Raw genomic sequence first — 23,678 nt, 5'->3', positions numbered from 1 at the left:
TCCTGCAGATGCTGTTCATCTGCTGAATGCTGCTCCCTGAGATGGGCACAGAAACCATGGTGTTCATCTACTACTTTCAGCTTTCATCTTCGCAGGCCTTTGGATGTTCTTGTTAACACGTATCCCTCTCTAGTTTAGTTATCTGTGTAACCTCAGCAGACAGCTCCACACATCCCTGATCCTCAGGGAGAGAAAGCCCTTGGCACTGATACAGGTTATTTTAGGTCCTGCGTTGTATATTTCAGTTCTCTCTTCTCCTTTGGTAATTTCTTTTTTCTCATTACAGTGGGGTGCTGATCTACACACCGAACATGAAAAGTACCTGGTGAAGCACTGTGGCAACATGCCAGTCTTTGTCATTAATTATCCATTAAAGCTCAAGCCATTCTACATGAGGGATAATGAAGATAGTCCTCAGCACACAGTAAGAAAAGACACTAAACAAGTCGGGGTTAATCATCTCAGTCTGGGGTTTTTCCTTGATTCTGTTTCATTTGATGTGTTTTCTTAAATTATATCCTTCACTCTTTGCATCTTTTAAAATGATAACATTTCTCAAAGGTACCTATAAAAATGTGTTCCCAAAGAAGATCCCAGTGTTCTATAAACACACTTCCTCATTTCTATCGCAGGGTGTCCTCACTTGAGTGGATGCAAATGTAGGTGTATCTTGTTTTTTAGATTTCTAGGAGCACTAGAGCACTGTATAGCAATGTGCCCAGTCTCCTATCACAGCTGGATACTGATCCGGAGACTGCACGGGGTTGGAGGAAACGCTGGGCAAGAGATGATAGCAGTGGTATGATCGGACAGAGGAAGAGTTGGCTAGGCATAGCAGGCAGCTCCGAGTGCCCTGGCTGTCAAATGGAAATAGTTAGGGGAACCCTGTGGAGGGATCAAGGAGGTCTGGGCGGATTCTCCACTTGGTCAGTTCTCTTCGGACCATCTCTTCTCTGTCTGCCTGTGTTGTCTCTGTCTGTTGGTCTGCTGGCTTGCTTTAGCCTTTCTTACCCTCTCTTATTTCTTCACCCTCAGCTGCAGCTATTTTTTTATTCTTCTGGTTTCCTTCTCTTTTTTCTCTTCTTGCCTTTACAAAATTGTCAGTAATATAAAATAAGAATATATTTGACTCTTTAAATATGTATTGAATAGTTATATATTTAATATGATTAATTGTAAAAGTCTGTGAAACAAATATATTATGTTTATCTCAAAAAAAGTTCACAAACCTAAACTTTTCTGTCTGGTGCTTTTCACTTGTCTCTAGATAAATACCAGTAGGAAAACACCTGTAGATCAGGACCTGCCAGTAAATAAAATGACCTTATCTGAGGTATAGAAGGTTATCGCTTTGAATGTATTTTCTTTCTTGTAGTATTACTGAAACAGTATTAGCCAAGTATGAGGCAGACACAACCATCTCATCTCTAAGTCCCAAAACAACCTTGCCAAGAACTTACTTTTTTCTCCCATTACATGGAAAACTGGATGCAAAGGGACTAATTGCATTTCCTGAGGCTACGTGGGTAGTAAGTGACAGTATTCAAACCTCATTCTCTCTGGCTCTGAAGTCTGTGTTCTTTTCCACTCTGTTGCACTGCCTCAAAATCACCAATATAAAATTACATTTTAACTGCCGATTTTACTCATCCCCACCTTTCACACCAGCATTATCCAGAACCAGTGAGCAACACAATTAATTCATGATTCTTATTTTCTCTTTTCCCTACCAACCCTCTGTTGTAATTGATTATGAGAAGTGAATGGGCCCACAGGTGGGCAGCAAAAGAAAGTAAGAGTGACTAGGGCATAGATTATTCAATCCTAGGTAATTCAGTATTGAGCCTACATCACAAGACAGAGGACTGTGCCTGTATCTCTTAGCTTTTTTTTCTCACTTCACCCTATCCCACTTCCACCTCCCTCCCCCTGCACACACCCACCCGTGTATTCTTCTCATGTAAATTCCCTAGATAGAGCACTTTTCGGTCATTCAGTTTTGCACTTCTTAAAAATACTCTGCTTGGGAGTAGAATGCCCACTTACCAAGCACAAGGTCCTGGGTTCAATCCCCAGTACCTCCGTTAAATAAATAAATAATTAAATACATACATACATACATATATACATAACCAACCAACCAACCAACCTAGTTACCTCCCCTGCCAAAAAAATTTAAAAAAACAACAAAACATATATATATATTCTGCTTAGGCTTTCCTTCTCTGTAAAGACTTCCCTAGGTTACCTAGTCACTTTGAGCATTCCTTTTCTGGATTTCTATAGCATTTAAAGAACTGGTAAAAACTGGTTGCATTGTGTCTGTATTTTGTGGTCTCTGTGTAACTATTGCTTTCTTAAATGAAAAACCTCTTCAGGATGGTGAATGAGTGTCTTATAAGCCCAGTATCTACCACTCATTCCTTGTCCCTCTAATGTGACTTCTAATCATACCTCCAATTATCCCCTCTAATCACATCACTGAAGCTCTAGGATCAGTAATGATTGTCATGTTATTAAGTCCAGTAGTCTTTCTTTTACTTCACAGTCTCAGCATTATTCAGCACTATTTATGACTTTCTTATTCTGAAAAGTTTCTCCTCCTCTGACTTCTGTGAAAGCATTCTCCCAGTTTTCCTCCTTTCTCAGTGGGTTATTCTCAGTCTTCTATACGGGTTCATCCTCTTCTACTAATCCACAGATACTGGAATTCCTCAAGGCTCTGTCCTGGGTCTTCTTTTCTCTCCCCAGGTGGTTTCATCTGTACTCGCAGCTAGCTTAACTGTATGTTTTCACACAACTCAGAAATTTATATCTCGAAATCCAGGCTTCTCCTCTGAGCTCTGGATTCATCTTACTGCTATTTACATATCACAAAACCATCTCAAACTTAACATACCCAAAACTGAATCTGTGATTTCACTTCTTTCCTCCTCTTCCCACCAAATTTGATTTTCTTTGACTGTTCTGTGTACCTCTGATTGTATAAGCCAGGTAACCTGAGTCATCTTTGAAATCCTTCTCTTACTTCCCATATTGAAGCTGTTACTAAGTTCTGTCATTTTCATACTCCTAAGTACATCTCATGTCCACCCACTTCTCTTTATTTCCACTTTAACCTTTTCAGATTAACATGCTGTCATCTCTTACCCAGACTGCTTCAGTACCCTCCTAACTGGCCTGCCCTTAACCATTCCTTCCTCCTCTGAGTCAGTTCTTCCCATTTCAGCTTGAGCTTTTAGAAAATGAAAATCTGATTATGTTCTCTTCCTTCTTAAAACCATTCAGTGGCCTCCTACTGCTCTTAAGATAAAAGTCAAGATAACTTCCATGGTCTACAAGCCCCAGTGTAGTCTGGCTTTTCCTAACTCATGTCTTCAGATAGGCTAGACTTTCTCTCATCACAGGATCTTTGCACAGTCTTCCTTCAATCTAGAACAATCTTCCTCACTGAAGTAATTTTACTTACTCTCCAGATCTGATTTCAGTAAGCATTTCCCCAGAGAAATCTCCCTTGATCCTCCAGAATGAGTCCGAGACCCCTGTTAGACACTACACTGGTACCATGTTAAATTTCAGACCCAAAGCTACTAACTCTTAATCCATCATAACCTTAACGCAGTCATAACTTTGCACCACTATTTAACTAATAACTCTTTCCTCTATGCCCAAGGACTTGAGGTCTTCTTTTCCCCCACTTATCAGTGTATCCCCAGTGCCGAGCATAATGCTTGGGACGTAACAGACACCTAATATCTATTTGATGATGGTAGGTGGTTGGATGAGTGGATGAATCGAGCCCAACACAGTTTTAGACACACAGTAGATAGGGATTGAGTGACCTGATTTTCTAAGAAAAATCCTGGGAAGCTAAAGAGCAGCTTTTACCCTAAATTTTTTTCAGTGATGGCAACATAGCATAAAGGAAAGTACAGTGGCTTTCAGAGTAAGGCACTCTAGGGTTCAGGTCCCATGTCTGTTTGTTATAAACTATATGATCTTAGATAACCACCTAATTTCTTTGAGTCTTAGTTACCCATCTATAAAAATAAGATGATAATATTTTCTAGAATTGTGAAGATTAAATTAACCCATAATTAACAATATATAAAAAGTACATAACACAGTGTTTGGGATAGTAGGTAATAAGTGTGAAGTCCTCTTTCCTTCTAAATTTTTATAAAATATTTATTGTGTTAAAGCTTAATAATGTTAAGATATTTCTGTGTGTGTGTGTGTGTGTTGTGTGTGTGTGTAACATGCCTTTCCATAAGATTCCTTAAAAGGCAATTCCCTCATAGGCTGCAGTCACAAACATTACCTTTAGAAGTACTGGGAAGCCTTCATTATGACAAGTCTCTCTAGTAATATGGTCTCACAGCCTGAAACCTGAAGGCATTACGATGAATTTTAGTGTACTTCTGTAATTTATGCTGTACTATAGCTTACAGCTTTGCAGAGCTAAATTATTAAAATAATAATTTATTTAAACTACGTGTGTTAAGCATAGATATAACAGTTGATTCATTAGCAAACTAGATTTGTTTTCAACCCACTTGTATAAAGTATCTGCTGCCATCCCAACTTTATTTTTTTCAATGGTGAATGAACAATTTTGAGGTCAGCTAAGTAAATTCTGTGTTTCTTTTAGTAGGGGGCAATAACAGGTTATGAGTAGGGTTGCATGTGTTTCTGCAAAGGGTGCAAGGCAATCTAAAAAAAAGTAAAAGGTGTGTTTCACAGTGGCCTTCTCTAGGAAATGAAAAGAAATGGGGAAGGATATAGCTCAAGTGATAGAGTGCATGCCTAGCATGCGCAAGGTCCTGGGCTCAATCCCCAGTACCTCCCCTAAACAGTAAATAAATAAACCTAATTACCTCCCCCCTCAAAAAAAAAAAGAAAAGAAAAGAGAAGTGCAGGGAAATGTTTAACCTATGCTCGCAACATTTGGTCAGAGATAATGAACAGTAAAATGGTATACTTTTACAGTTACAGTTTTTCTTTCTTTCTCCCCCTCACCGCCCCCTACCCTTTTAAAAAATGAAGATGTGTACTATGTTATAGTGAAAAGTGAAAAGAACCAGACTAAGAAGTTACTAGTGCTGGGCTTGAAATCCAGCCCTCTTACTAGTTATCTGTATGGCCTTAGGCAAGTCTCTCTAATCTTTGAGCCTCATTTCTCCCTCCATAAAATTAGAGAATTGGATTAGATGACCTACAGTGTACTCACTAGTTCTAAAATTCTCTGATTTCAGATGGCCTAAGCTTTTTTCCCTCATTTGGATATCTAAGAATAACTGGTGCATTACCAAATATATTTAATAATTCGAAGACGTCAAATCATAGGCTCAAATAAAATGAAAATAAGCAAACATGCAAAATGCTATATGCCCCTGAATTTGGGTTCCTGAGTAAGCCCCCCAAAGGCAGATAGCAAATATTCAGCTAGGGTATTGGCTTCACAGAGAAGAATATCTATTCATTCCATTCAGCCGTGTGTGTTTAGGAAAAGTGACTGCCCAGCAGTCCCTAATAAGATGCCAAGATCACCAGGTGATGTTCTAACTTTTAAAATTGTATCCGTATTACTTAGTAAATCATAAAAAATTAAGCATTAGTGGGCACTTGATAAAGTACATATTGTGAAGTCAACTTGGAAGGAAAAATACTCAACTAAGGGGTATCTAATGAACCCTGGGCCGGGGGTAGTTAACTGACGTGCATCAAAATAATCTCCAGCCTCAAACCAACAGACATAGTGATGAAGGGAATTTCCAATTTTGCCCCTATCTAAGACTAATGACTGCTTTGGGAATTTATGTCAAAGCTGAAAGTATGCATTTCAGTCCATGTAAAATGCTCCCAGACTGGCCATTTTACTAGCCAAAGGCCACTTTCAGTCCTTGCTATCTGCAGCCCATCTGCACCTTCATACTGTCTTCATACCGTCACATCTGGAAGGCTCTCTTTCCCAGCTGCAGCTCGTTGCTTTTAGGAGCCGGATACTGTCTGTGTCAGCAGTTAGAGCAAAAGCTTGCAGAGGTTTAATCCACAAGTACATTTCCTATGGCTTGTGGAACAGTCTTCTTTTGATAATAGTATGTAATGTTGCTCCATTGTTGGTAACAGCCTGTGAGACACTGAATAGCGCGAGGTGTTTGGTTTGTGTTTTTCGTCAATATTTTAAAATACTGAGATCAGTAGAAAGAGAGCAGAGGAAGGGACATTAAACTCCCCCCCCCCCTTGAATTTAGCATAGAAAAAGTAATGTATTAAAGGCCTTGTTCCTGTCTAGCCTGTTTGCTTTTTAATTCAAGTGCTGAGTTTTCTTTTTAGTACAATGATTGGAATCAAAGAGTCGGAGTCAAAGGGGAGTATCATAGAGACCAGTGCTGTTGAGCTTAAATACCAACACACACTATTTCTAGACAGCATGCCACTGCAGCTGTGTGACTTAAGCAAAATCAGAACTCATACACAGTGGAGGAAGATGTGCCCAAAGTGGAATACATTTTAGGACTAGGGAAGTTAACAAAGGATGTAGTAAAAAAGATCATTTGTAGCCTTCATTGAGAACTGTAGGAAAGTGAAAGGATAGCAGGACCAAACTCCTTCCACTTACTTCAAGTCTCCTAAAGATGCACAGGAACACAGTGGAGATTTTAGCCCCGGAAGTGCACAAATTTGGTCAACTCTGAATTATTTAAGAGGACATTTCCCTGTGCAACCTCTGAATTCTCACTTACTATTCAAGGGCAAGATTGCTCAGCCCCCAGCCCTTTGAGTTAGGTTCAGACTCCTGTAAACCACAGACCAGCCAGCCCATGAAGGCATACTGTAATCACATGCCAAAGATCTAGGCACATTTCTTGTTTCCAACCTGTTTGCACTCTAACCCCCTCACCGCCCAACACTTGGCAAACACGCAACCAAGTTTTTCTCATTAGTTCTTAAGAAATTTGTGTGAATCCCTCCACATTTTGTGCTTTGTTCGTCCGTAAGTCATGGTTTGTGTTGTATCTTTATGTACACTTTACCTCCCCTAGAACCCTGGAGAAACAGGCAGTTTCTGTAGTAATTAGCCTAGTGGTTACCAGAGAATGCAGTATTTTTTATATCTTATCAGAAGAATGTGCAGCTCTGTGCCTACCAAATGTAAACGTCTTTATTTATAGTTGAGGAATACTTTCATTATAGCTTCTCAGAAAGTGTGCAGAATCTCTAGTAGATTGGAAGATATCATGATAAAGGAAAGCAGAACATATTCCAATCTGATATGGTTGAAGAGAAATTAAACCTAAAGTAAAAGAGAAAAGGAGAAGGGTATATGTAGCAAGGTAGGAGAAAAACGCTTTGGAGGCCTTTCTTCACAAAGAGAGAAGCCTGGCCTTGATAAAAAAGAAAATAGTGTCCTGTGATCATGGAACGTTGATGAGGTGGTGTAGAGGAATGCCTTACTTAAAAGGTACACACCTCCTAAGAAGGGAGGCAGCTTTACTCTCCATGTCAAGAAAACATACAGGAAATGCCCCTGCCTGAGAGTGCGAATTTGCAGACCATCCAAAGAATGGATATAGGTGATGATGTCTTCCTTCTGCATGTCACAAAATTAGTAGTGATGTAAGACTTTCTCTTCTAAAATTTATATTCAACTAAAATAGACTATTTGAGACATTTCTCCAAAGAAGATATCCAGATGGCCAAGAGGCACATGAAAAGATGCTCAACATTGCTAATTATTAGAGAAATGCAAATCAAAACTACAATGGCGTATCACCTCACACGAGTCAGAATTGCCATCATTAAAAAGTTTACAAATAATAAATGCTGGAGAGGGTGTGGGAAAAAAGGAACCCTCCTACACTGTTGGTGGTAATGTAAATTGGTGCAGCCACTACGGAGAACAGTATGGAATTTCCTTAAAACACTAAAAATAGTTACCATATGATCCAGCAATCCCACTCCTGGGCATATATCCAGAGAAAACTGTAATTTGAAAAGACGCACGCACCCCAATCTTCACAGCAGCGCTGTTTACAAGAGCCAAGATATGGAAACAACCTAAGTGTCCATAGACAGATGACTGGATAAAGAAGTTGTGGTATATATATATACAATGGAATACTACTTAACCATAAAAAAGAATAATATAATACCATTTGCAGCAACATGGCTGGACCTGGAGATCATCATTCTAAGTGAGGTAAGCCAGAAAGAGAAAGAAGAATATCATATGATACCACTTATATGTGAAATCTAAAAAAAAAAAAAAAAAGACACGAATTGAACTTATTTGTAAAACAGAAACAGATTCACAGAAAGACCAAACTTATGGTTACCGAGGGAAAAAGGGAAGGAAGGGATAAATTGGGAGTTGGAGATTTACAGATACTACCTACTATATATAAAATAGGCAAATGAGTTTTTTCTGTATGTCACAGGAACTATACTCAATATCTTGTAGTAACCTATAATGAAAAAGAATATGAAAAATTATGTGTGTATGTACATTTATGACTTAAACATTATGAAACTTTCACTACATTGTCATCATGCTCTTTTTTTCCATCGGCCACAAGATCAGAAATACTTCAGAAAGAGATTTTTTTTTTAAAATCAGTTTCAAGCCAGGATGGACATGTAGTGTAAGTTTTAAAAAGCCAATTCATTGTTGCAATGCAGTAGTTCTCAATTAAAGGGTTATTTGTTCCCCCTTACCCCTGCTCAGGAGATACTCAGCAATAACTGGAGACTTTTTTTGGTCATCACAACTAGGTGAGTGCATCTGTTGTGGGTAGAGGCCAGGTATGCTGCTAAATATCCCACAATGCCCAGGACAAGTTCTCACAACAGAGAATTATCTGGCCAAAAATGTCGCTGATCCTGAGATTAAGGGGCCCTATTGTAAGCTTCTGGGCTTGTTTATTACCATAACCTAGGCTATCCTGACTAATACAGCAGCTATCACATTTATTTTAGAATAGCCAGTGTGGAAATAGTTGGGCTTAACCAGTTAGGTGCCATGGTTATTAGGAAGATAGGTTTGAAAGGAATCCAGAAAAGAAAACTGTAGATATACTGTGGCATAAGATTGTGAAGGTGATTCAGAAGGGTCAGAAGCTTCCAATTTCACAACTATTACTGTGCAGCTGCAAATATGCCAGATAAACAAACACCAGACAGAAAGGTCTAAAACTAATATGGTTGCACATTGAATTCTCCAAGGAAGTCAAATATTAACATAAAGGAGGTTTGTAATCAAAGATAAATATGAGTCTTTTACACTTCTCTAAAAATAGCATTTAAAAAACTAAGGTCCAAAATTGACATAAGATCACAAAAGGGTTTTTGCTTGTTTTAGTTGTGTTAGCAGCAAGACTACGAAAGAAATGTATCTCTTGTTTGATACTTATAAACAGAACAGCTCATCAAGGCTTGGTTCAATCCCTCATCACTGGCCACCAGCCTCAGCTGAACTGCCTACTTCCTGTTCTTCCATAATAGCTCATTCTCTAGTATTTTTTTTTTTTCTTTCGAGGCAGCAGACTTTTTTAGTTCTGGTTCTTAAAGATTTGCATATACTTGCAGTACCAGAATCAATTTCTGTCGACCTTTGTGACTTGGAATTGCCCCTACTTCAAAACCTTCAAAATTACAGATTTTGGATATACCTACCCTTTCAAATAGAGCTATATGGAAGGATGGAATGCTATATTTCAGGGGTAGTGGTTCCCATGCTTAAATATTTTATTTATTAAATATTTGTTTATTAATATTAGCACTTTAAATATTAATAAATGTTTAGTGTTATAATATTAAATATTTGATAAATGTTTATTTGAATATTTGCTTAAATACTTTCAAGCAGAGGCCAGAGAGCCACTTGCTTGTCTGTTCTCTTCCAACCCTGATTGCCTGTAATTCTAAATTTAAAACTCTGGATTGAAGTTAAGAATAAATTTTTCATCATGTGTTTCTCAGCTCCTAGCATATTTTAGCCATGTGTAAAAGCAAGGTACTAGGAAATAAAGATGCCAGGTCTTCTGTGGCATAAAAACGCCTTTATTTGAGAATGGAAGGGGTTAACTGCAGGGTCCTGTTGGAGTCTGTTAACTCTGTTAATTGTATAGCCCATGAGAATTTCCTCATCGTATTACTAAAGCTCTCTTGTCCACCTGTTTGTTTCATTACCTACTGTCACATCTGAGTCATCAAATCCACGTTCTGAAATATTTGCCTATTCGTTGTAAGTCCTCCAAGTTCATAGAAGAATTACTAAAATGGAGTCAACCAGCAGTGGTAGTGTGAAAGAGACCTGTTTGTACGCTTACTCCTCACCAGCTTATTGAGTGGTAGGAGATGCAGTAGAAGTAGAAACCATTGGTGAATTTCTGTTTGCTCTCTGATTCAGCTGAGAAATGACAATCATGTCAGATGCTTTCTCTTTAATGATAGTAATGAGGATTATATAGCATTTAGCACACAATCTTAAATTTTTATCTTATTTATTAATCACACTTATTTATAAAGCATATCTCAATGAAAATTTTGAAATCAAAAGTTGAATGTTTTATGTGTTATTAGATGTGTTTTATGGATTACTGATTTTTCATTTGTTACATTAAATCTTTCTTAATTTTGTTCCTTCAGATTCTTGGTCTTAGAAATGTCTACCTGCCCCCTCCCCCCAAAAAAATGAATTGCCAAGTCACAGAGTTATATAGGCAGCAAATAAACATTCTCAAAAAAGTAAATATTACTAGTAAGTGAAGAAATACAAATTAAAATATCAAGGTACCATTTTCCCCTATTAAAATTTTTTTGTTTTCTTATTATGAAAGTGTAACATATCTTTATTGTAAAAAAAATTAGAAAATACAAATAAATCAGAGCAATACAATAAGCATCTCATTATGTAGATGTCAGTCTTTTTCTGTTTGTGTCTAAAATTTATCTAATGGTCTCCTGTTGATGTACACTTGAATTTTTTGTTATTCTAAGTAACACTGTAATAAACATCCTGTGCATTGATCTTTTTTTGCATCTCTGATTATTCTGTTAGAACAATTTCCTAGAAATGCTATTGCTGCATCAAAGCATATTGCATTTTTTGAAGCTTTTGATTGTCTTTTGCCAAATTGCTGACCAGAAAGGACTTATCAGATGTATGAGAGGATTAGTTTATGCATTCTCTAGTCTGTATTGTTTATGTTATTTTCTTATCTTCCCTGTTTTGATAACTGCATGGCAGTTATCTCTTTGTTTTAATCTGTACTTCTTTGATTAATAATCAGAACATATTTTACATGTCCTAACAAACTTCATTGCCACATTATTTATAAGAGGAAACACAAACACACACATCCCTGAATGTTCAACCAAAGTAAAGCAGTTAAATAAAATATGATACTCCTAAAGAATAAACTGTGCAGCTTTAAAATATTAAATATGCAAAGTATTTTTACTGACCTAGGAAAATATTTATTGTTTAACGTTAACTAGGACAATTAGAATGGTAAATTTCATATGTAATTTAATGTCTACTATACTCTTTTAAGTGGATAAGCAAACAAACCTGAAAGAAAATATGCCAACATGTAATTGCTTCTGTATGGTAGTAGGTGATTTTTAGTATTTTCATAATTTTAATACTTTCCACATTTTTTAAATTAACATTTATATCACATTTGTGCAGAAAACACATTTTTAAGTACGCCACATAAATGGGCAAGAGGGGAAACTGTCCACTTGCATTTTTGTATTCTAAAGATAATTTAAACATTTGACATTGAAACAATGAACATGATCAGGTACCTTAAATGAAACTCTGGTAAACAGTTAAATAGCCAGTTGTCAAAATGTTAAAAGTTCCACAACTCACAGTTGTTGGAATGCCCTGAAAATGGAATGTTATTTATGACAGTTTTCCTTTTTAGGTTGCTGCTGTTGATCTTCTGGTTCCTGGAGTTGGAGAACTCTTTGGAGGAAGCCTCAGAGAGGAACGGTACCATTTCTTAGAGCAGCAGTTGGCCAGGTATTGGTTGGACCTAGAAGTAAAATTCAGAAATTGGGGATGGGGCGCTCAAAAGCAGTCATGACAGAATAACAGAATAGCACATGGGCCTTAGCACCTGACAGACCTGGATCTCCCTTTTTTTTTTTTTCCTTTTTTTTCAGTGGAGATAGTAGGAATTGAACCCAGGACCTCGTGCATGCTAGGCATGCACTCTACCATTGAGCTATTCCCCCTCCATCTGCCCTCACCGCCCACTACCCCTGTATCTCAGATTCTTTGTGATCTTGAGCAGGTTGTCCATACCTCTCTGAGCTTCCTTTTCTAAAAGACTGGAACTGTTACATGAAACACAGTGGTTTTTTGCTCACTATTTGTATGTATCTCTCCATATGGAAATAGCTTTTTAAAAAATTAATGAGACAGGAAAAGAGAATTCCCCCCTTAAAGGTTGTTCTTCATTTTTCTTTGTGTGTTTTTTAAAAATATATTTTACTCTAAATTATGATTGGCAGACTCCTACAGGGGCACAGAGAAAGGCAGGTTCTGAACCTGGGAAAGGATAAAGATGGAGGAAGGAAGATACTAAAAATATTTGCTAAGCTAGCATTTAGAATAAACAGTTTTCCTTTACTCAGGTTTTCTACTATGTAAGCATCTTGATTTAGGTATTTGAATAACTTTACTTTAACTCACTGTTTGAAACCTGGGAAATGAATCCATAAACACACAGAAAATGTTTTGGAGATGGGAAGTAGGGAATCATGTTTCTAATTGAACTACCACTCCTGTATATGCATGGTCTGCCAACAAACCACAGTGACTTCCTAAACTAACCAAGGTTATAAACCTCTGTTTTCCATGGTTTCTACTTTTCCTGTGCCAGACTTAAAAAAAAAAAAAGTCTTTCCCATGTTGAAGGCTTAATCCTTCTCTCTGGACAATACTGGGTTTCATAGTAACCTGGAAAAGTCATGATTGTTTGAAAATATCCTGTTAAATTAGCCGTTTGTAAGATCTTCTTTTCCTAATGGAGAAATGCTTAAAAAGTTGATCCTTTTCCAAGATCCCAACCTGTAAATCTGTTGGGTAACTTGGTTTTGTAATCCCAGCCATTTGAACTGCTCTATTTGGTTAGGGTCCAGAAGAAAGGGGATAAATACGTGCTGGGAGGACTCTTCCATCAACTAGACTACTGACTCCTACTGTTGCTATCGTGGTAAGAAGTCCTAGGAAAATCATGGAGTTGAAGTGAAGGTGAAACTCCTTAGATAGAAAGAATTTGAAGATTCTCTGGGATTTTTTTTTTTTTAAGCACAATAAAAATCACACATGGCAAGAAACCTCATCTGTTGAGAGATTAATTGGTCTGTTTTCTTTGCTTGCTTCCTTCCTTCAGGAAACCTTTCCTCATAACATGAAATGTTTACCCAATATCTGATAATACCCAAATTTATCTTTCCTAATGAAGTGGATATATGTGTTCCCATATCTCAGGGATCTCTCTGTGACTTCTGTTCATATTTTTCCATATTTTTATATATTTGAATTTTTCATAATCCTGATCATTTTGAGATACACGGTGGTTCCAAACACTTTTCTAAAGGCCTTGAAATTAATTTTAATGAGTACTAGGAGTTTAACTTTTTAGTAACATTTCTCAAATTGGCAAAAACCAATTTACAACCATATTATGAAGGCAGCCTCAGAACCTATATTATTGTTTTAATATTATAGAATGAAAGTTGTGTTTGTTCATCCCTTGTCTGTGCTTGCCTTTCAACACCCTTAAGTGGTAATAGTGCTTTTCTTATGTCACAGGATAAAAAACTTACCTCAAATGAACCCCTTCTTTCGGGCTTTGGACCATTCTTTCTGTATCATTTAGTATTTAACAATACCTTGGACTTTTGGTTAACTTGCTATTGGTTAGGTTACCTTTCTTTCCACTTAATAAAGGTTCAGCTTCTCAACTGTATTGCGTGTTATTGAAGAGCCACAGGTTTTGGTGCATACTTGTTTTTAAAGAGCACTTTGCACAAAACCCAGAATAAATATTTTGTCACTAGTATTTTACTGCCATTCTCTGAGAGAATTTTATTATTTTCCTTTGACAGATCAGGACTGACAGAAGCCTACCAATGGTAAGAATGTGGCCCCTGATGACTCATTCTAGCTGTGGATCTGAGTGTTACAGTTTTCACTTGTATTTCCAGGGTGCTATAGAAGGGTGGTAAGACAATGAACAGGTTCTCAGAAGACTACTTGCGCCCTTTGAGTCCTTGAAAAATAGTAATAATGATGCCTGTCACTTATTTATTACCTATTGTGTGCCAGATAACTGTGTTAAGATTTTGATGTATATTGTTTCATGTAATCACCACAACACCCTGTGTGTTAAATACTATTCTTACTACCTTTCTATTACTCCTCCAGGCCTGAGGCTTAAAGATGTTAACCAATTTAACTACGTGCACACGGTTAGAAGCATAAAGCTGGGGCTTTGTTCCTAACCATTATGCTTCAGTTTCTGTGTGTGTGAAATCAGGGGCTTGAGTTAAGTGGTCCCTGAGGTCGCCACTAACTGCAGAAATCTAAGCTGCTTAGAGAAAATCATCTGTCTGCATTCCTAAATTCTGGCTTTCTTTCTGCAGACCCTTTCTTCAACTACTTTTCAATATTTATACAAAATATTTACATTTCTATAGTAAGACTCATTCAGGATCTTGGTATGATTATATCAACAATATTGTTAATTCTTTTGCTGTCCTCAGGAAAAGGTAAGGTCAGATTACAAACTTGCCTTTTGCTAATGAAGGAACTAGATTTCAGAGATGCAGAAAGCCTAAAATTGGCCCTTGAATTATTTACCAGTAATGACGTTAGGCATAGTTAATCTCTCTGAGTCTTGTTTTTCTTGGCTATAAAATAGAATGATAGTAACTACTTCACAGGGTTACTGTAAGGATGAAATGAAACCGTAAAGGTTCAGTATCTGTATGGAGTAGATGCTCCCTTCCCACTTTCCTGCCTTCGTTCTGAGCCTTGCTGTTAGGTAGGTGAGCCTGATTGTTGTCAAGCTGATGCATTTTACCTCAGTTTCTTTCTGTCTACAAGACAATATTCATAGCTATTTACAAATCTTAATTGTTGGTTTAGACCTTTTCTGGTCTTTATTAATCATTTCAGTACTATTCTTTTCCAAGTAAGATTTTCAGACTCTTAACATCTCCAAATATAAATATTTATTGTTTTGTTAAAAAGAAGAGAAAGAGAGATAATAGGCCCAAAATGGAATTAAAAAAAGAGACAACGGGCCCAAAATGATGTGGCTAAGCCCACATCACCAAACAGGCTTAATACCTAACTTAATTCTCTCCCAGGAGTGGACTTTTAAACCAGTCAATCTAGATTTACCTGCCAGCACTAGTGAGGTAATCTGCCTGATAGACCCCATTCGTTCTCCAAAGAAGAGTGACCTTGCCTGAAACAACCCATTCTCTACTGGTAACACCCTTATCCCACCCACTTCTGCCTGTGAAAATCTTTGATTTTGTACAGCTATTCGGAGCCCTTTTCTGTTTGCTACATGGGTTGCTGCCCAATTCTTGAATCATTGAAGAAAACCAGTTAAGATTTTTAAAATTAACTTGCTTGAAGTTTAACAGTTGGAATCTGCTCCCTTTTATATGGTAATTATAGTATTTTGAAGTTAGAAAGGACCTTAAAAGTCTTCAAGACTGTTACCTCTGCTAGTGTTCTGCCACAGAGTTGCCACCCCAGGTGTCTTAAGAATTTTCTCACTTCCTGTTTCTACATGCCACATGCAAATAAAATCTGTAACTAGTTCCACAATTTTTGTACCATCTCTTCCATAATCTGGCTACCGTAGAATTAACTTAACAACAATCAAACAAATGCATATTCCTTAGAAAACTTGTTTTTTAGAAGTAGATTTTTCCATTTATCAAAGCAAAGGCAAGGAAAATGCTACAGGTGGAATCCCTCTTCTGAATTCAGTTTCCACACATGCCAGTGTTTTATCGATGTATGAGAAATTGAGAGCCCGCTGAAGCTAGGTGCTCGATTTCTGGCAGCCAGCTCAGATCCTGCGGGTGTTTGTGGCAGGTGTTCTGTTATGCCCTTCCTCTCATTTTCTCAATAAATCAAAGTATACCCTGCCCCTATACCTCATAAACTTAAACTTGATTCAGCTACCAAACATTTCAGTTACTCAAGACTGTGTTCCTTCCATTATTCCTGAGAGTTCTTACTAATTTGAAGTTTTATGCTAGATACTGTGTCTTACTCATCTCGCTTGATCGTAACTCACCTAGTTGCAGTTCATCTTTTCTTTTCGAATCTTAACTGTTTAAAATACCAATACATGTAGTCATTGTTATTAATTGTGAGGAAATAGGATATAGTCTTTAATCCTAGAGGAGCCATTGTGGCACTTAAGTTTTAAACTGTATTTTTAGATCATTTGAGAAGCTATAAACTTATTTTAATCAATATGGTATAACTCAAGAACTCCCCCCACCAAATAACATAATAAAAAATATTTTCAGAGTTTTCCTCCTCCTCTGCCTTTCCTAAAATAACCCTATTCCAGACTTGCGTATTAGAATCTGAGTTTGAATCATGAATATACCGTTTTCTGGTGTGTGATCTTAAGTGGAACTAGAACATGCGTGGGTGGGCTCCCAAGGCTGTGTAGCTTTTCAGAAAAATGACTCTGGACACCTTCCAGTAGGCGCAAATCAGAGAAGTAGACGTTTTTCCTCACTCCATTGCTCAGGGGTGTATTTTTATACCTTCAAACAATAGATTTTCATATAGGAAGCATCTACTTTGAGTAGTCACTGGAGATAAAGGTTGAATAAGATGCAGTTCCTGCCTTGATGTAGCTTCCAGTCTAATCTAGTAGGAAATCTCTTTTTATAATACTCCTCTATGTATTGAACAATATGGTTTTGGTAAGAAAAAAAAAGCATTATCACTAACATACTAAGACATAGAAGATGAATATCTTTAAAGAAAATTAGTAAAGTTATTAGAAATTTTTCTGCAGCTTCATGAGACGTGTTTTCTGTATATAAGTATGTAACTAACTTAGAAGAATAAGGATCAAGTGACCAAAGCCCATGAATGCATGGCAGAATTTGCTACTGTTTGGGTAGTCTTGGACAGATCACTTTAACTTCCCCGTGTCCTTCATCTGTCTGTGGAGTGAAAAGTGTTGTCTACCTCGGTGATGTGACATTAACAAATGATTGCAAAGTACTTTTGAAACATAAAATTTTACCATAACACCTGATCTTAGAAGCATTTATAGGTTAATGAGTCTCTTTTTTCAAAATCAGGTATCTGGACCTCCGTCGATTTGGATCTGTGCCACATGGCGGTTTTGGGATGGGATTTGAACGCTATCTGCAGTGCATCTTGGGAATTGACAACATCAAAGATGTTATCCCTTTTCCAAGATTTACTCATTCGTGTCTTTTATAGCTGGAAGACTGATTGAGGAAAATCACCCCATGCCAGAGGTACTGCACATGAACACATATACCAGGAGAATACATACTTGAATTTTAGAAATGCAAGATTTTCAGCATGTAATTGTCATGCCATAAGAGGTATGAAAAATACATGTGATCTTGATTTTTCTAGAAAGTTGAAGCCATTTCACAGAAAGATGAACTCCTTCAAGAAGAGGTACTTATAGCAGATAGAATCTCAAATCTACTGTGTCAATTAAGACAAAATGAAGAAATTGAACTAGATGGTCTGAAAGGTCCTTTCAAACTCTAAGACAGGATGAAATAGTGTATTTTATTTTGTCTTTAATCTGTAGACCACTGCCCTGTGTCACCTTTGAGAAACAACTAGTAGCTAAAAATAAAATGTTCCTGGATCTCTTCTTCCTTGCCCTTTAACCTATGATAAATTCCCATCTTATTTTCAGAAGAAAATCCTTTTTCAGGTCTTAATTGAGTTAATAAAGTTGCTATTGTGAGTTGAAATCTTTTTTTTTCATCAGACTGTGTGAAAAAAAATCACATTTAATAGCTATTGATCCTTGAAACTAACATTGTAAATCAACTACACTTCAGTAAAAAGGTTTTTTAGAAACAACTGCTCCTTAGTTATGAGCTAACAAGAAGTTTTAATTATTTAACCTAATCACTGTTGTGTTACAGTTAGTTTGTGTCAGATATTTATAACATCTCTGATAATCAGTAAAATAGATTTTTGATACCTATCAAAGAAAAAAAACAGGTTTTTAAATTCCATTTGGCCTTTTCCAAGTGAAATTTGGAAGAAAGGTATTTTCAATCCAAGATGAGGATGCAGTATGGCTAAACCTAGAGGGTGGATAATTCTGGAGTCAAAAAGTAACAGAGTGTATTAGAGTTAGAAGGTCATTGATTTGGGAGTTAGAAGCCTGACAGTTCTAGCACTTGCATGTGTAAGTTTGAGTAAGCCACCTCCTCTGTATGAACGTACACATCATTTTCCTCACAGAGCTGATCATAATTACATGAAAGTGTGTGTGCCTGTGCATGTGTGTTTAAAACTGTGGAATGCTACACAAATTTTTAAAAAATCTTTTAGTTTTCATTGAGGTGAGGATATACAGACTTACAGTAAATTGTAAACTCAGGATTTGTATGTATCAAACAATTATAAAAAGGCATGCATGCCTGAAAAATCAATTTTCTAAGTCTCATTTAGATGACTTCGGTTACTTCCTAATGATTTCTGTGTGCACTTTACTTTAACCTAACTCAAAATCAAGCAACTGAAAAGAACTTTAGAACTTCAGAGTTGGAAGTCGTGAAAGGCACTGAGAGATGGTCAAGGTCAAACTTCTGCACAAAGCAGAGAGATCCTATGCACCTTGGCAGCCTCTTGGCAAAGAGCTCAGTACCCTACAAAACAGTTCATTCCATTTCTGAACCTCTCTAATTGGCAGCTTTTGCTGAACTAAAATCTACTTCCCTGGAACTTTAATCCTTGGGCTTAGATACCCAGTTTAAGACTGGATAAAAGGGATAATTACGGCTTCCATAAGGCTTGCCTCAGCCATGGGGAGAGAGTTAAATTCATTTATTTACTCAACAAATATTATTTGAACTTACTCTGTATGCCAAGAACGGTGCTAGGTACAGTAGTGAAATGACCCTTGCCATCATGGAATTTACGGTCTATTACAAAAGATACACAGTCATTAAGTAAACAAATGTATTATTTTAAAATATGGCATGGCCTGTAAAATTTTATAAAGAAAAAGGCAATCACAGATAATCTTACTGGAGGAGGCATTTAGCTTTAGATCTGGAAGATAAAGTGCAGAAACCGTTTAAAAATGTTTGCAACATCAGTTAATCTGATTTGGCATTCAAGTCTTTTTTTTTTTTAATTAGGTTTGTTTGTTTGTTTAAATGGAGATACAGAGGATTGAACCCAGGACCTCGTGCATGCTAAGCATACACTCTACCACTGAGCTGTACTGTCCCCCTGGCATTCTTGATACTGTATTTCATGGAGCAAGAATCACAAACATTCACAGGCCCCAAACCTGGATGCACTAGTAGTTTCCAAGGCTATCAGGAATCATGCCTGCAGTGATTTTTGAGGAATCAGATAAAATTGTGACATTAACGTGATGGCAGGGCATCAGAAATAATAGTGATAGAAAGAACACTGAATGAGAGAAACCACAGGTTCTGGTCCCATTGCCACCATTAGCTTAGCTGAGAAGCACTAGGTGAATAAGATCATCTTTGTGACCTCCAGTTGTCTCATCTGCAGAACTGTCATTTTGAAGGAGATGTACTTTAAGGATCCTTCTATCTCTTAATCTTCTATGAATCTGTGCTGGACATAGTCACTAAAAATAATTGATTTAGAGTGTGACCTTTGAATTTTATTTTAATGTATACTAGGTCTCTAGAAATGTATAGGGAAATCAAATGGCTGAAAGTGTAACAGTACATACACCTAAATGTGTTCAGTGTATGCATATGTGAGATGGGAGAAGGTCCTTCTCTAGGAGTCAAACATACATTCTTCCTTATCTTTTTGATAGTCTCCAGCAATATATTTCAAAACCTTCATACTTATTTGTTCGTTCTTTTCTTTCACAGTTGATCACATAGTAAGTAGCTCGTTGAAGCCAAACATTTGCCACTCAGCCTACTAATTTCCATCTTTGGTTCAGTTCTTATGTTTTGCCAAGAACTGGACAAAAACAAACACTAATGTCAGACAAGGGTAATGAAAATGCCAAAACTAAACTGTTGCTCGCAGGCAGCATCAAGAGGGAAAAACTTTTAAATTTCCACTTGTCAGCTAATATATGAACATCCAAATTCTACGTACAAACAGCATTTATAATTCTACATAAAATGAATGAAATGTCTGGATTTAATAGTTGAGGACCATCTATTCTGTAATAATACAGGGCTGATTTTGTGTGTTGAAAGGTGATTTGAGGGTATTAATTTTCACTCGAGTAACCAGTTTCCAACAAGGGAAAAACCAAGTCTGTTTTCCCAAGATTTCCAAACATCACCTCAAAATAGTAATCCAAGTAAGAGTGTATTCTAAAACTTAGAAATGTTTTTTCCATAATTCCCATTCTCATTTCAAATTTTGACGTAGGTGGAGAAAAATAGTATCTTTCCATCTGGCTGTCCTCTTGCCTGGGGAAGTTGTGCTGTCATGGTTTTGTTTTTTTGGTTTTTTAGGGATGTGACAAGAACTTAATTGTGTATTTGATCCATTCCAGATCTAGACATATCCCTCCCACCCTTTGACCCAGCCCAGAGACTCTGTCACAGAACAGCAAAGGAACTGCTTGACCTTTTATCCCTCTCAGAGTCTGCCAGAAGCATCTCTCTACAGTGTTACACATTCATATTCTTTTTAAATTGAATCTAGACATTCAAGCACGACTGAACAGGCATTGAAGATGCAATTGGTGAGATGGATTAACTCTACCCTTCTTTAAAGCTCTTACTTCAGATAATTATAGGTGAAAGATGCTTATTTGGATTAGATTGCTATTTATTCATCTATTTATTTTAGCAAGTGGTGAGGCAAGAACATAAAAATGCGGAGTTGAAAGACAGATTGGTCTGGATTGAATTGATAAGAGATGTGTGGGGCTTTTTGGCTTCTGATCAATATTTGTATTCAGTCTGCAATCTAAAGTATGTATAATAAAAAGAAAACAGGTGGGAGTAATATCTGATTGTAGTTCTTCCCAGTTTATGTTCCAATTAAAAGAAAAAGCACTAAGAAAAGAGCGGAAAGCAACCTTAATTACCCTACGTAAAAATGATTCAGTAGGATTTCCATAAGACAGGTCATGTAGGATTGTTGTCAACACTCCGCAGAAACCGAGACGGTCTGCTGGAGCTCAGGCTCCAGCTGGCTCTTGCACAGTTTGGTTTGGAATCTAGTGGATTTACAGCCAGTATTGGTGCACTATGTGGTAATTTCTGGGGGACCTTTGTAAAGAAACCAGGAGTTTAGATGATTCCTAAACTGTCATTCAGACAGCTAATCTTTGAATTAACGTAGTTTACGACTCTTCAGTAACTTTCTGCTATACCTTTCTGTTCATAATTGTTATTAATTGAATGACTATCATTTGAACATCATCTTACAGTTTACAAATTTTTAAACATAGCCACAATATGTTACATTGTGGACAATATGTGGACCTTGTTCCTTTGTAGCTTACAATGCCTGAAATTCACCTGGTTTAATGAAAGGTGAATTTATTTGTTACGGAGATTGTATTAGGGATTCCCAACAGTGACGGAGAGTAAGACTACAATTTAAGTTCACTGCTTTCAGCCTCCAGAGAAACTGAAAGCAGAGAACTTTTTATCTAGAATATACATAGGTAGGTAAAAGAACTTTGATGGGAATTATTAATATCCTCCCCAAAGTGATCTACCTTTGATATTTCAAGACAATACTCTGAGAATAGAAACTTAATGGGCCCCTATAGCAAAGGTTTTTTTTGTTTTTTTTTTCATGCTACAAATGCACATATACACAGCTAGAACTGTGTTTGGCAGAACCTAACTTCTGCCAGGTACAGAACCTTGTCTGCACACTGGCTCCATAAGAACTGCTGGTTTGCTGTTTTCCAAGGATCCTAGCTTTGAAAAATCTCTCAGAGATCATATCCCTTCCCCTGGATGTGATGTGTACATTACCCTCTTGTGTATTTTCCTCAGTCCCTAGTCATTTACTCACTGAACCTTCAGTGAATAAGAACTCTCTGCCTTAAGAGAGAACATTTTTTTTTTTTATCTTTTAAGAACTCTGATTATGACCTGAGAGCAACAAAACCTGCATCTCCAGTGGCATGCAGGGGTAATATATTGGAAACACAGCCATGCACTTTCTCTTCGGCTGTCTCTTCTACAGAACAGAGTCTCTGTACCTGCTCAGCTGGGACAGCCTGTCCTCCCCTGGAGGGCTGCGCCCGACCAGGGTATATTCACCAGGCAGTGCACCTGTCAAGTGGGCCTTTCTCTTAGTGGAGGAACGCTTCCCTGCACTGTCCCCTCAGCGGCCGCCCCAGCACCCTGTGAGACTAGTCTTGATGTTAGGAGAGCTTTAACATTTCAGCGCCGCTCCGGTCCGTCCTGCAGCCGGTCGTCCTTGCTCCTCCTCCTGTGTCTGTGGTGCTGCTGGGGAGGTGCAGTGACAGTGTCAGAGTGCTCAGGGCAGTCCCAGACCCCTTTGCTTGGGGATTACAGAAATGGGCTTCGGTCACAGAAAGATTTGTTGAAGAACAGTAAGTTCTTTTCACTGAAGATTTCCACTAATATACACGTTTTCTTTGCCAAAAGGTAAGAACTGTTCCTTATACACTTAGGATATGGTTGGCCAGTGATCTCCTTAAATGTAATTTCCATCTTCCACATTCTCCATTACAGGTTTTTGCATCAGGCAACTGTTGGGTCAGATTCCTGCCAGAAAATGTGCTGGACGTTTGGTGTCTTGGAGCAGGTATTAGATGTAGCAGGAGAAGACTCTGGTTTTCATCGGACACTACTTACCAGCTGCAGAACCTTAAGCAAGTTATTTTATCTCTGAGTTTGTATACGCTTCTGCAAAATGAGGATAATATTTATCCTACAGAGTGTTGTGAGAAACAGTGAAGACTGTGTGAAAGGGTTTCATAAACTGAAAACACTACTCAAATGTAAGGTCTCCTAAGGGAATTCTTTTCAAAACTCAGAAAAAAAGGATATGAACTAAGACATCTATTGCATATTGAATAAAATATTTTATAGCCATAAAAAGTTAGAAAATGTGTAGAAAATTTTTAAATTGTACTTTGCAATTACAATAGTGTGAAAGTTGTGTATATGGACCAGAGACTCATGGAAAAAAATGGAATCAGCTGTTTCAGCACAGTGGAAGAGAGTGACTTTTCTTTAAAAATCTGTTTGATATATTCAGTTCAATTCAATAAACCTATTGAGCACTCACTGTGCCAGGTCCAGCACTAGACTCCCTGGATACAGATAAATAGGATGTGCTACCTGGTCTGAGGGACTCCCATTTCGTATAATCTTTGTCAGAGTCTACTATGTATAAGAATCACCTGGGAGCTTATTAAAAATTT

The 23,678-nt window shown here is 37.4% G+C and overlaps 1 protein-coding gene across 10 annotated transcripts in view; it reads left to right on the top strand.

Annotated features, from left to right (window-relative positions):
- NARS2 (asparaginyl-tRNA synthetase 2, mitochondrial) overlaps positions 1-23,678 on the top strand; it is a 109,240-nt gene that overhangs the window by 80,076 nt on the left and 5,486 nt on the right. For 5 of the 10 annotated variants that reach the window (XM_032488749.1, XM_032488748.1, XM_006191656.3 and 2 more), the window contains 4 exons: positions 287-424; positions 11,937-12,034; positions 14,131-14,157; positions 17,380-23,356. In XM_032488749.1, coding sequence (XP_032344640.1) covers positions 287-424; positions 11,937-12,034; positions 14,131-14,157; positions 17,380-17,524 — 408 coding nt within the window. In that variant the 3' untranslated portion in view covers positions 17,525-23,356. Of the gene's footprint in view, positions 1-286; positions 425-11,936; positions 12,035-14,130; positions 14,158-17,379; positions 23,543-23,678 lie in introns of those variants that run through there. The other 5 variants (XR_004323219.1, XR_004323218.1, XR_004323217.1 and 2 more) reach the window with 3 other exon arrangements.

Source organism: Camelus ferus, chromosome 10 (assembly GCF_009834535.1).
Source record: "Camelus ferus isolate YT-003-E chromosome 10, BCGSAC_Cfer_1.0, whole genome shotgun sequence".
Taxonomy (NCBI): Eukaryota; Metazoa; Chordata; class Mammalia; order Artiodactyla; family Camelidae; genus Camelus; species Camelus ferus.
The sequence above is the reverse complement of the archived record's forward strand: the minus strand, read 5'-3'. Positions and strand labels throughout refer to the sequence as shown.